Source organism: Mesitornis unicolor, unplaced genomic scaffold, assembly GCF_000695765.1.
Source record: "Mesitornis unicolor isolate BGI_N332 unplaced genomic scaffold, ASM69576v1 scaffold1216, whole genome shotgun sequence".
Taxonomy (NCBI): domain Eukaryota; kingdom Metazoa; phylum Chordata; class Aves; order Mesitornithiformes; family Mesitornithidae; genus Mesitornis; species Mesitornis unicolor.
In genome coordinates, this window is record NW_010191509.1 from 22,856 (window position 1) to 34,908 (window position 12,053).

The 12,053-nt window shown below is 37.4% G+C and overlaps 1 protein-coding gene across 1 annotated transcript in view; it reads right to left on the reverse strand.

Annotated features, from left to right (window-relative positions):
- The window catches only part of BICC1 (BicC family RNA binding protein 1), a 71,327-nt gene that overhangs the window by 323 nt on the left and 58,951 nt on the right, over positions 1 to 12,053 (reverse strand). The window contains exons 14-19 of the mRNA XM_010186742.1: positions 11,069 to 11,234; positions 9,671 to 9,710; positions 8,967 to 9,121; positions 6,297 to 6,453; positions 3,633 to 3,793; positions 1,326 to 1,425 (exon numbers count right to left, since the gene is read on the reverse strand). Of these exons, the coding sequence (XP_010185044.1) occupies positions 1,326 to 1,425; positions 3,633 to 3,793; positions 6,297 to 6,453; positions 8,967 to 9,121; positions 9,671 to 9,710; positions 11,069 to 11,234 (779 nt within the window). The remainder of the gene's footprint in view (positions 1 to 1,325; positions 1,426 to 3,632; positions 3,794 to 6,296; positions 6,454 to 8,966; positions 9,122 to 9,670; positions 9,711 to 11,068; positions 11,235 to 12,053) is intronic.

Sequence of the window (12,053 nt, forward strand, 5' to 3'; positions counted from 1 at the left end):
AGAATGCCAGGTTAGGACCCTTAGAGGGGCTGTGTGGGATGCAGGCATCTATATGATGCAATTCTTATTTGGCACTGATGCACTCTGGACTAGATAATAGTTTGCAATATTGATTTAGATCAAATTGACATAGCTGAAACACTAAGAGTGTTCTGTTACATTACTCAGAGGCTGCAATCTTCCTGAAGGTACATGCACACAGAATGTACAGCTGCAGTACAACCATGCAATGTAAACTGAGATGATAGAAAAGCTTATTAACATCTCTAAAATTTCTCAATGCGCAATTTTTTATTTTAAACACAACACTGAAGCACCAATTTTTTTTTTTTGCTTCTCCACTTTCCTATTCTTGTAAAAAAACTTCATGATAAGACACAAATCAGTGGAAGACTACATAGTATTTCATGATAGCCATTGAACTAAGTACACTGCATTTTTACCCTTCTTTATACCACCCTTTGAAATTCATAAACATTCACTAATGGCATCAGCAGAAGAGATGCAATTAGGAGAAAAGTGATCTAGTGTTACAATGAAGCATCTGAAGAAAACTCTTACTCTGATACAGATTTGCCTAGACAATGACGACAGAGCACTCCTATGTAATATAAATCTCATGCTATTTATTATAATTAGCAAAATCTAGTTAGGCATTACATACTACAGCAAATTGTAAGAAATCCTATTTGGTCTTCATTTTTCTGCACGTAGAGTACAAGCCAACCTTCTAATTAAAGCAGGTTGGAAAAATTCCAAATAAGAGTTGTGTGTTTCTTTTCAAACCTATACATTTTGCAAAAACAACTGGCCTTGAAAAAACCAAATCAACACCAAAACCAAGCAAAAAACCAAACCAAAACCAAAGCTCCCACAAAACCAGGCGGTTTTTCCCAGTAGGACAATTTGTTCTGCTAATTAAGAGAGCGGAGGACAGGGAACCAAAAGACGGAAAATGCCAGTTCCAAGTGGTATGTAGTGCCATTCAGCCTCTACAGAGCCTGTAATCCAAGAGCTTCTAGGACTCACAGTTTTGGCACATAAAACAGAGTTCACAATCTGCTGTGAAACAAACTTCTACCGAGTTCCAGCTTTAGGAGGGGATACAGGACTATGCAACTGAAATCTCATTCAGTAATGCGGAAGCTCAAATAAAGCCTGTGTTTAAGTGCCTTCTGCTCAGGGGTGAGTAAATATGACTTCTGTGGACTAGACTCCTAATTTTCAGTTTTTCCAAGATCCTTTGTCAACTATAAACATGCAACTCAAGTGAGAAGAACACAAACAATACTTTAAATCAACAAACTACAATCTGTCTTATTTACCTGAGATTGCAAGCAGCATTTTTCTTCTGGCACCAAAAGTGGTAATTCCCAACTCTTTCAAATCTTGATCAGTAAGAGTAAGGAATGTCTGCAGATCAATCTAGAGGAAAAAGGAACAGGAAAATTATGCAAAACCAGTCTCTTCCCAGAACTCTTAAGCCATAAATGTGGTTCAGAACAGCTTCACAGTTTTTTTTCCTACTGCATTTTACAGTTGCTCTATCAACCTACTCTTTGCATGTCAACAGCAATCATTGCTTTCCAAAGCAATCACACAGTAGCTCAATTTGCTACTCTATTTCTGTCAGAAAAAAACAAACTAAAAAAGGAGCCGTTTTAGAAAAGCATAGAGATCAATTAATCTTCATTATTTGCTGCTCTTGAGTATTTGCCACAATTGCTACAACGTACTTGGAAAAGCCAGGCATGTACGTCTGTAGATATGGTACATGCTGCAAACTATAGTAGGTTAGTAGAGAATGACTACTCAACTACTGGCAACACATTTAAAGTTGGAGCACTGAGCATTTCATAGCATTCCAAGGCGTGTGCAACCATGTATGCCTGTGGGGCTTTTCTTTTTTTGCTCCTAACACAATTCACAGAAATGTAATGGAAAATTTTTTAATTTTCTCTCTGGCCATACTTAATCAACAACTCACGAGGTAAAGACCAAAAACCAAAACCCCCCCATCCAACAAAAGCCATCTTTAGTGTTAGAAACCAACACAGCCACATCTTTTCAGGCATAGCAAGTGGGTCAGATATTAGGAAAGAATTAATGACTGGATAATATGGGTACTATGGAACATACAAGGGACTACAGAGAAGATAAATCTGAGGAACTGCACGCAGAGTTACCTGAGCCACAGCTGGATTTATTTGCACTGATGGAGGATTTACCTTGCTGTTTTCAGACTGGTTGCAGGCAGACCCATACTGGTGTCTATCCCACACCTGCCAGTGCCTTGTAACCCAAAAAAGTTCAATAGCTCAGGTGCAGTCAGTTCCTAGGCACTTTTGTGCAGTACTGCTCAGGAATAAGATTCCCCCAGAGAACTTAAGCAGCATGATTAGAGAGAGTCAAGAAATGCTGGTATGAAACACCAGATCAAGCTGCCTCCAGGTTGAAACAGCAGCAACACACTTCAGTGGACTCAGCACGATCTGTGAGTGTGTGCACATGAGTTACCTAGTGCACAGCAGAAGGTTCACATTTGCCTCATGTCTACCCTTGGAATAGTGCAGTACACACTTGAACGTGGCCCTGGTGAGCACAGTTTTCCTCTGGTGAAAGCAAATCTGAAGTTAAATATTGACAAACCAGAGCAACTTGTGTGACATGAATGGAAGGCCCTCCTGGAGTTTATTCTTCATGAACACATGCATGGTTAATGACATGAAAAATCTGTGCAAACAAACCTATTTGTGTGGTTTATTAGGAGAAAACATGCAGGAGCAAATCTGAGATGAGGAACTGATGCAGACCTCACTGCCGATATAGATGGAAAAAAGTCAAAAGACATGTGTCCACAACACAGGAATATGCCAAATCCAACTGTGGTCCTTCCCCTCTACAACAAGAGGTACTGACACATGGACATCTGTGTAGTTCCCTAGTACACCCAGTTCCAGTGGTGTGACCCACACAACTACAGTGCTTTCAGGAAAAGCTCAGAGGTTCTGTATCTATGCCAGGAAGTCTTGCAGCTGTGCTGACTGTACTTTTTTTGACACACAGTTAAATCTGTCACCAGAATAAACTATCTGCAGATAGCCAAGTCGACCCTTCCTATAAAGTATTCTATGGATATGAAATATTACCACTTGGACTAAACTGAGATTAGTTGGTGTGGAGGTGGAAAGCTCACAGCGGACTGACCAGCTGGGAAGTCAACTGGCATACAGGGGAAGAGGCAAGCAAAGAATGTATGTGACCCCAGCGTCAGCTGAGACAAGACATCACTATGGAATGCAGACTGGATTTCCAGAACCTATACATTAAGTTGACTGAAAGATCTTAAATTCTAGTTAGTATTTTAGTTTACAAGTGGGACTCAAGGTTTAAACTTTCTTGAAAGCAAAGAAAAAAAAAGCCACCAAAAACCCCCTATCAAAGGTGCAGGACAAAAATTGTACTTGTGTCCAGGCTGGCTAACTGGAAATGGAAAGATGTATGATACAGCTTTGAAAGAACAGCTCATGAAAACCCTGTGAGACTTCTTAGGGCCTTTGGTCTAGAGACAGAACAGCTACTGCTGGAAAAGATGCTACAAACACAAAGATGTCTTTCAAAGGAGTACTAACCTCTTGCTGTTGAAACACGTCTGTGTATTTGCCCAAACCAAGTTTGCTGAACAGCTCAGGCAGATCAGATCCCTTAAACAAACTGTTCAGGTTACAGCCATTGCTTCCCGTCAGCGAGGAAATGCAGTCCATGTAGTTACTGCTACTGAGATAGTGTTCAGCTGAAAGGGAAGAAGAGTGCTTTTTCATCATGTCACAGAAGTGCACAATTTTGTCATATCAACATTGTATTCAATTAGATCATTAAATTATCAAAATATTTAAGTTTATTATTCAGCAAAAAAGCCACTGAGAGAATGAACAGCATAAAGCAATTTTTTTTTGATACGTTCCAGTGTTTGTTTTCTATAGAAATAATAAAATCATTATGTGAACTGTCACAGGAATACAAGTCATGAATTCATATAAAGGAAAGGGCTGCAAGATTCCATTGCATTTCCTCATCTTGAGCCCTCTTTTTTCCCCCCAGTAAATATTTTGGAACCAGCCGTTTTTGGTTTGGATGGATAGAAAACCATGCTGGAACAATTCCTGGTAACAGGAACTACATAGTAGATAGATAATTTGGCTATTATTTAAGTACAATATAGATAAAAAATAAATGCAATAGTTTTTAAGAAGTCTAAAACATGAAATACACTTCTTATAAAATTTTAAGTTGCAGTCCTAAAAGGTATATATTTTAAAGAAGTTTCCACTATGAGGGTCTTGAAAAAACCAAGCAAACTGATTTAGCAGTGCAATCCCTTTCCTCTGTGTATGCATACTGATAGTATGGAATCACACAGCTCATAATGGTTTTTCCTCGTGCTGCACAAGAACAGGATAGCTCCCCCAGAGAGTGCATCAGGAATTTGCGTAAATGAGGCTGCTGTGAGAGCTCCCTCCCTTGTTAGAGGCACAGGAAAGAGTAACGGTGAACGCATAAGAGGCTTGCAGGAGATAAAGAATACTTTCCCAGTGCGTAAAATTAAGATTGCTCCAGAGACTTCTGCTATGACCTCCACTATAGACTGACAACATGATGTGAAAAATGGTCGTTTTCACAACTGGCTATGCCACATTTCTTATTTTCTGACCACAAACTAGATAGAAGCATCTGGGATCGGATCTAGAGTTTGAACTTGTATCAACCTCAGCTCCATCTTGGAAAAGTTTTACAATACAGTAAACCACTCAATGTTGAAGATGTGAACATTAAGTTTGACAAACGAAGCAATAACTAAGTTGATTTTTTAGACTTTAAAAGGTAGTGCCTCAATTTCTTCACTACAGTAGTAAGATAACAGTAAAAATACACAAACAAAAATTCATGATCCTACACTTGAAGCAGATACAAGGCCAGGTATTGAAAACTTAATAGTAAGAAATACTTCCTACTGGTACAGTCAGGAAGCATCATCTTAAAAATAAAGTAATTCAACACTACTATGCAACTGTGTCAATTAATACTTACATTTTAGTACTACTGCACCTATACATTAAGGTAAATACAATTGTCCAGCTAACTCTCAGCTCTTCCTTTCATCCCTCTTCAACACATTTCATTCTCTGGGAAAGCTACAACTGCTACAGAACAGTCCTTCCCCTACTGTCAATGTATTCATGCTTCTATTTTTCTTCTAATCCTTATGGAAATACTTTTAAAATTCTTATTTATTTTTATTAACCTAGAGCTTCCATTTTTGTCCAATTAACTTGGAAACATCAATAGCTTGATTTCAAAGATAAAACTTTTCATCTGTCTTGTTTTGTGAGTACTTACAATATGTTATACAGCTGTTCACAGCTGAACTAATGTGCTTTTGAAAATCATGAATAAGTACAAGTAAACCAACCATGAATATTTTCTCTAATTGAAGCTGTACTTTCTTAGTATGTCCAGGGTTTACTGTCTGTACTTTGCAGTTAATCTGAGATTTAGGTTTTATTCACCTTTATAAGAAAACTGCAACAAAAAAGCAAAACAGCCATAGCAGTTATTTCCCTATAATGCAGTTAGTTAGTATGGACCAGTGTTCTCTACCTCCATTTTTCACTCTTTCAGGAAGGCATATATTAAGTTATTAAAAAAAAATGAAATTAAGTTTCAAAGAGTGCAACTGAAGTAAAATTTTGATTTGTAAGTTTCAAACATTGTTCAAAAAGTCGTTACAAAGTTTATAGCCTGTATCCACAGAAACTAGTGTTTAAATTCATGTGCTAGGCCATGCCAAACATAAGGACAGTCTTCTTTTATCACCATAAAGAGAGTCATGCTTTAAAATTCAATATCAGCACAGATTATGACTTTTCCACCAGGGGGCAAATAGCCCAATAAAGACCTGGCTGTCATTGCATTGATAACAGGCAGAAAGATGGTAGTTTAGAAATAAACTCTTTTATAGGTCTGTTTTCAGCATACCTTGAAAAACCCCAAGACACCAAAGAGCTTTCAGCAAGAAAGTCTTGCATTTAAAAATTTCCTTAACAATTTTCCTTTTGGACCATTATTCGTATATCATGTTATACAGTCTTGCACATGCTTTCACTTTTCAATTTGTAAAAAAGTTCACTTTTACAGGTGTTGGTAATGTAAAACCTTAGTGATGTCAGGAAAAATTAAAATAAGGATTCGTTGATATCAATTGGATTTTTTAAATCAGATCTTAAGAAACTATTAACCTGATTTATTTTGTTTCCTTTTGGGGCTGCCAATTGAGGAAACAAATTCATTATGAGCTGTGGGTCCAAGTCCATTATGGTCTCTCCAGTTATCAGATTCACTGCCACTTCCCAGGTGCTCCCGACTGTTGGACCGTGAGAGAGACATCGACGAACCCTGCAAAACACAAAAAGAAAATTTGGGTAGAAAATAGGAGTTTCATTGTGACTCAGATGTTTTCTTTGAAGCAGCTCAACTGAAAAAAAAAACCAGACAAATGAACAGCTTTTAATGCCTGCAACCATTCTTTTGGCAGTTGATCAATAGTAAAATAATTGCAAACTGGACACAAAAAACCAGCAGGTGTGCTCAAAACGTACAGAGTTTACAGATTTTAAGCAGAAGTTATTTAAAGACCACGCTTCAAAATAAGTGGCTCAGTATTTCCAAGTTTGTTTCCAAAACTGTCCATGGTATCAAATTCCCACACAAATTCCAGACAAAGCAGTCTATCGACTACATCCCTTCACAGGGTAGAGAACACAACAGAACGTTTATCTGAAGCGGATCGAGTACAAAAGTACTTGACAACAATATTGCACACAATACAACAACTAAAATCCTGCAATGGTTTGTTAATTTGCAGATTTTTTTTTAATTTAGATTTTCATGTTTCTGTAAAGTACAAATTATCAACTCATTACCATGGGTCAGAATGTTCCAAAATAAGGCAACAATATTGCCTGAAAGCAGCAGTTAACTATGGAATTGAGTGGGGATGTACTCTCAAAAATATGGACATTATTGCTTCTACAAATTGTGAAACCAAATGAACAATTTAATTCTCTGCACTTGCATCAAATTCCAATAGAAAAGCATAACTTTGGAGGCAGCAATCTTTTCTACTATTCAGGAAAATTGACACTATTGAAAAGAAAAAAAGCTCCTTTGCAAAATTGCAGAGGTGTGAGCTATAGTTAGCATGACTCAAGAAATGAAAAAAGGCAGGAATTGATTTCAAGTCTTACAGAAGAGCAACAAGAGACAGGGCCTCAACATTATGTTAGCTCATAGTGATGTCTGGGAGTTGTGAAGTAAGAAAGATGTAATCCAATGTTTCTGAAAAACTGAATGGACAGTAAAATATGATAGTGAAGATAAGATACGCTTGGTGAGCTTATTTTACAAATTAACTTCCCAGACATTAGACTATAATACCAATAATACGTCTGTTCAAAGACCTGACTCTCAAATGTCCATGTAGGAACCATAGTGGTACTGCCTTTAATACAAATTATGTTGAAGACTGCTAAGTAGAAGAGGGATACAAGGAATCCAAGATTTTTAGTTTCCCCAGATGTTTCCACAATAGCTCATGCCAAACAATGGGAACAGGAGTCTTGACCTGACTTTCAAATGTCCGTGTAGGACATAGTGGTACTGCCTTTAATACAAATTATGTTGAAGACTGCTAAGTAGAAGAGGGATACAAGGAATCCAAGATTTTTAGTTTCCCCAGATGTTTCCACAATAGCTCATGCCAAACAATGGGAACAGGAGTCTTAAGATGCTATGACTTCACTGGAGAGAGCGAAGCCTGTGGTTTGCACATGGGCAGACACTGAGTGACTAAGACACAGTGTTCTTGGTTAGCATGACATGACTGCTCAGAGACTTTCAGCAGCACATCATGGTCTGGGGGAAAACCTACTCCAGCTCAATCAGTATAGAAAAGTACATAAAAAAACCCCACCACACAGATCTTGGTTGTAGCTTTGTCTCTGCCCCTAGTTACTACTGCAAAAGCTCACTATGTGTATCTAAACATATTAGATGTAGCTGAATGACACAAAAAGTGTCATTCACATAACAAGTGAGGAACACCAAAGCACATTCTTGCCATGGTGAAATATTTATTTTGTGTTAAAAGATAGATATACCCTAAAGAAAAGCTGTATGATGTTCCAGCCCTGAAGAAACATATCATTTACATTTTATGTAAGCAGGATAGAAATAAAGAAAAACATGTCTCTGTGGAAGCTGAGAAAGATTACAGCAAGGAAACACAGCAAAAGGCAACTTTAGAGCACCTTTGTAAAGAAAGTAACACACATTTCCTGCAAGATTCCTATAGCAGGACTCTGAGGAGACTTGCTGGGCCCTATGGCTGCCTCCCCCTGGGAAATTTCTGAGCCCAGCGAATAGGGCAAATAGAGCAAGCTCTTCCAGTCCTACAGCTTTGTCAACAGAAGATGAGTTGCAGCCATTTCTTGTTCTAACATTCTGCTCCACCATGCAGTGATTCATATTATACAGTTTATCTGATATATACATGTTGTTTTAATTAGGTTACAAGATTTCTACCACTTGTCTACAACTATTGAGACATTTGGTCCCATATGTTAAGTTTCTTTAAACAAATATATTTTCAGGAGCAGACCTCTATAAAGCTAGACCAAGATTTATAAAGTAGATATAATTTTGCATGTTGGGCTGAATGTATTCCATATGCCTTAATATTTACATAAGAAACATTTTCCACAATTAAAAAAAGTATTTAGAACCCTCAGCAGAAACCTAAAAATCTTATCTGGAAGACTTCTTTTTACAAAATTTAGTTAGATGTTTCTCAAGAAAAACTGCATCATTCACTAGAAATAAGTTTCCATTACAGTATAGTTTTTTGATACCTCATATGTAGTTGTCATAGATGGCTTGTACGATACGTGATTTGCTCTTCTTAGTTCCTTGATAGTTTCTGCAGGCATAGATTTCGAGAACCCCAAACCACTCCACGTATTTGTTGGAGTTCTCACTTCCGTTACAACTGGTTTCTTTAACATAGCTGAAAAGATACAAAGACAAATTGGTAAATCTCAATCTTAGTAAAGGTACTGAGATGATAACCCTGAAGTCATGTACGCTAACAGACTTCAACCCACCAAAGAGTAAATTCTAAACACCTGCACTTGCTACACAGCTTGAATCCTACCCTTCCTTAAGGCAGTTTACTCTGTCAGATGATAGTTAAACCCCATAGGGCTACAAGGAAGCCAAAAGAATCATGTATCTGTTTCAAAAAGAAGGGTTTCTGGGTTTCTTTTTGCTTGGAGTATCTGGTGTATTTTTAACAGGGATGTATCTTTAACTGTCTTAACAACACGGATCATTTGCATATGGATATAATCACACAGAATATCCCATCCACAAGTTTATACTGTATTTTATACTATACTGGCATTAAGACATTTTTGGAATATGAAAACTAATATACAACCTGTTTCACTGTTAGCTTTAAATTTGATTAAAAATCAAATTACAAAACTGAAAATTCAGAGAACTCTTTCACCCATGTACTAACAAACTCTCCAGAAGTTACTGTTTATCCACATACCTTTGGTTGCTAGTAGCTTCTTCTGTTCATAGTCAAATGCCTAAAAATTAAACATGCAGAAGACAGCTTAATTGCAATTCTAACAAAATGTCATTGCAGCACTCAGCTTTTTGTAAAGACAAAGGTTTTGAAAGTGGCCAGTGAATACATCTAGGAGAAACCTGAAGCACTGCGCAGTAATTTGACAGTAGTCCAGTGAGAGCCTTAGCTACTTAAAGTGCTCACTCAAACATAGATAAAGACTCTAAATAACTGTCTGACATCTTTTTGAGGGAGGCTGCAGCAGTATTCACAAACTGTTCAGGCAGAATTTTTCTTCAATTTTTTTTTAACAAGACGTTTTTACAAGCATAGTTTCTCTTCCTTAATCATCTGTTCTTAGCATTTAAAACATTCAACAGTACAAAAAAAAGATAAAATATATCTTAGAGAGCAAATCTAGGTACCACAGTTATTTTTAATAATCTTTCAAGTTTCGTTCTCCATCTTCTGAAAGGAAAAGAAGCTAAATTTTGAGAGCATTAAAAAAAAAAATCTTGTATTTGCACTACCTATGGCAAGGGAAAATTTTTAAAGTTTAAATTCCCCTCGTTAAATAAGTTATGTCTCCATGAATTACAGATCGGCAAGTCTAAAGGTACACTGAAAACTACAAAAATGCAGTATTTTGCCTGAAGTGTTAAATCCACTACTTGAAATAACTAGAGCTCTGATAAGGAAAAGGGCTATAACACACTGACCTTCATCTTGTTCCACTGCTGCATGCAGTTCAGTCATGCCCACACTGATCAATCTACACTGAAAACTACTCTGTTACTACTGCTGGACAAACAGTCAAAGGGGTCTCTCTCTTTGGGAAGATTTGCAATACCATGGAAGTAGTTCATAGCATAGTAGTAGGCTGTAGTTAACCAAGTAGGAACAGTACAAGAAAAAACAGGAGTACATGTACATATGCATGTTTGCAAAGCAAAACCAGTGTATTTACTCCAGTAAGTCCTCCCGTCTATGAACCTGAAGCTATAGAAAAAAAAATTGTATTGACAGTACTCATGAAAAGCTGTAAAATGCCATTTGTAAATATAATTCTCTTCTCAAAGCAACGAGAGAAGATTTTTACACACAAATGATGCTTGCGTAGACTAATATAGCCATCCGATTTATTCTGGATTTACATTTTTCCTATGCAACAGAAGCATAAGTGCTTTTTGTCTGAAGCTTTTCAGTTGACAACCCACTCTTCAGTTGAAAGAGTTAACGACTTTGCTGGGAAATGCTTTTACTGAAACGGTTATGACAAGTCAGTCTATTGGTCAAGTCATCTTTGCATTCGGTGGTAACTTCACTTTGCAATGATCAAGTTTTGCACTAGATTTAGGTTTATTCAGAGAAACATACCTGCATATTTACATATGACGTCTGTGTGGCTAGACGTGCTCTTTCAGAGTTCTGCTGGGCAGCTGCTGCTCGCTCTGCTGCCCGTTCACTGCCAGGAGCCTTTTTATCAGCCATAGGACTTTCAGTAGCACTTAACTCTGCATCCGAGAGCAGCCTTTCTGCGGTACTGTGGGAGCAAAGTCTGTATTAACTACAGGATTCTTCTTCACAAGCAGTGAAACATTCAATGCACTTTTGATAATTAAGCATTACCCTGGGAAGTTTGGCAGCAAAATTCATGAAATGCCAGTAAACAACCATCTCAGCATTTTTAGCAATATTTCCAAAGTCTCAATTTTCCTTTACCTGTTTCTCTGCCAGTGAAACAAAGCATGTATTGCTGCTTCCTCTACTACCAAGAATGAGGCAGAGTTTATAGCTTCAGATTTTTAGCTGTTATCTGGAATTATCATGTGCTATCCCTATGCAGTGTGACTCCATAGCATTTAGCCTTGCTCAGGCCAGCAGTTCAGCAGTTCTAAAAGACTGATCGCAGTACGATAAAGAGAGATGTATCCTACTTGCTTTTAAAGCTTCAATAATCACAGCCCTACATGCTAAAGCACCTCTTAACGTAATATTCTCTCTCTAAAAATTAGCCACATTTTATGCCTGCTCTAGAAGATTGTAAACTGCTACTTCAAAGCAAAGGGATCATGATTTAGATGCTATAGACTACCCCAGAAAAATGCTCTAAGGAAACTATAAGCAGTATATCCTCAACAAAGAGAACAATACATACGAACAACTGACACACAAACAACTGAGTCTGGTTAGCAGGAATCCCTGGATTTCTAAACTATGAGAGCTGAATTAATGAAACAGCTATCACAGCTTTAACAGAGTAAATAAATGAGGTAAGAGAAAACATGCATCTCAAAGGAGCAATGATAAACAGTTCCCAAAAGGAATAGTGAAAACACTGCTTAAAGTAGATCAGAAAAAA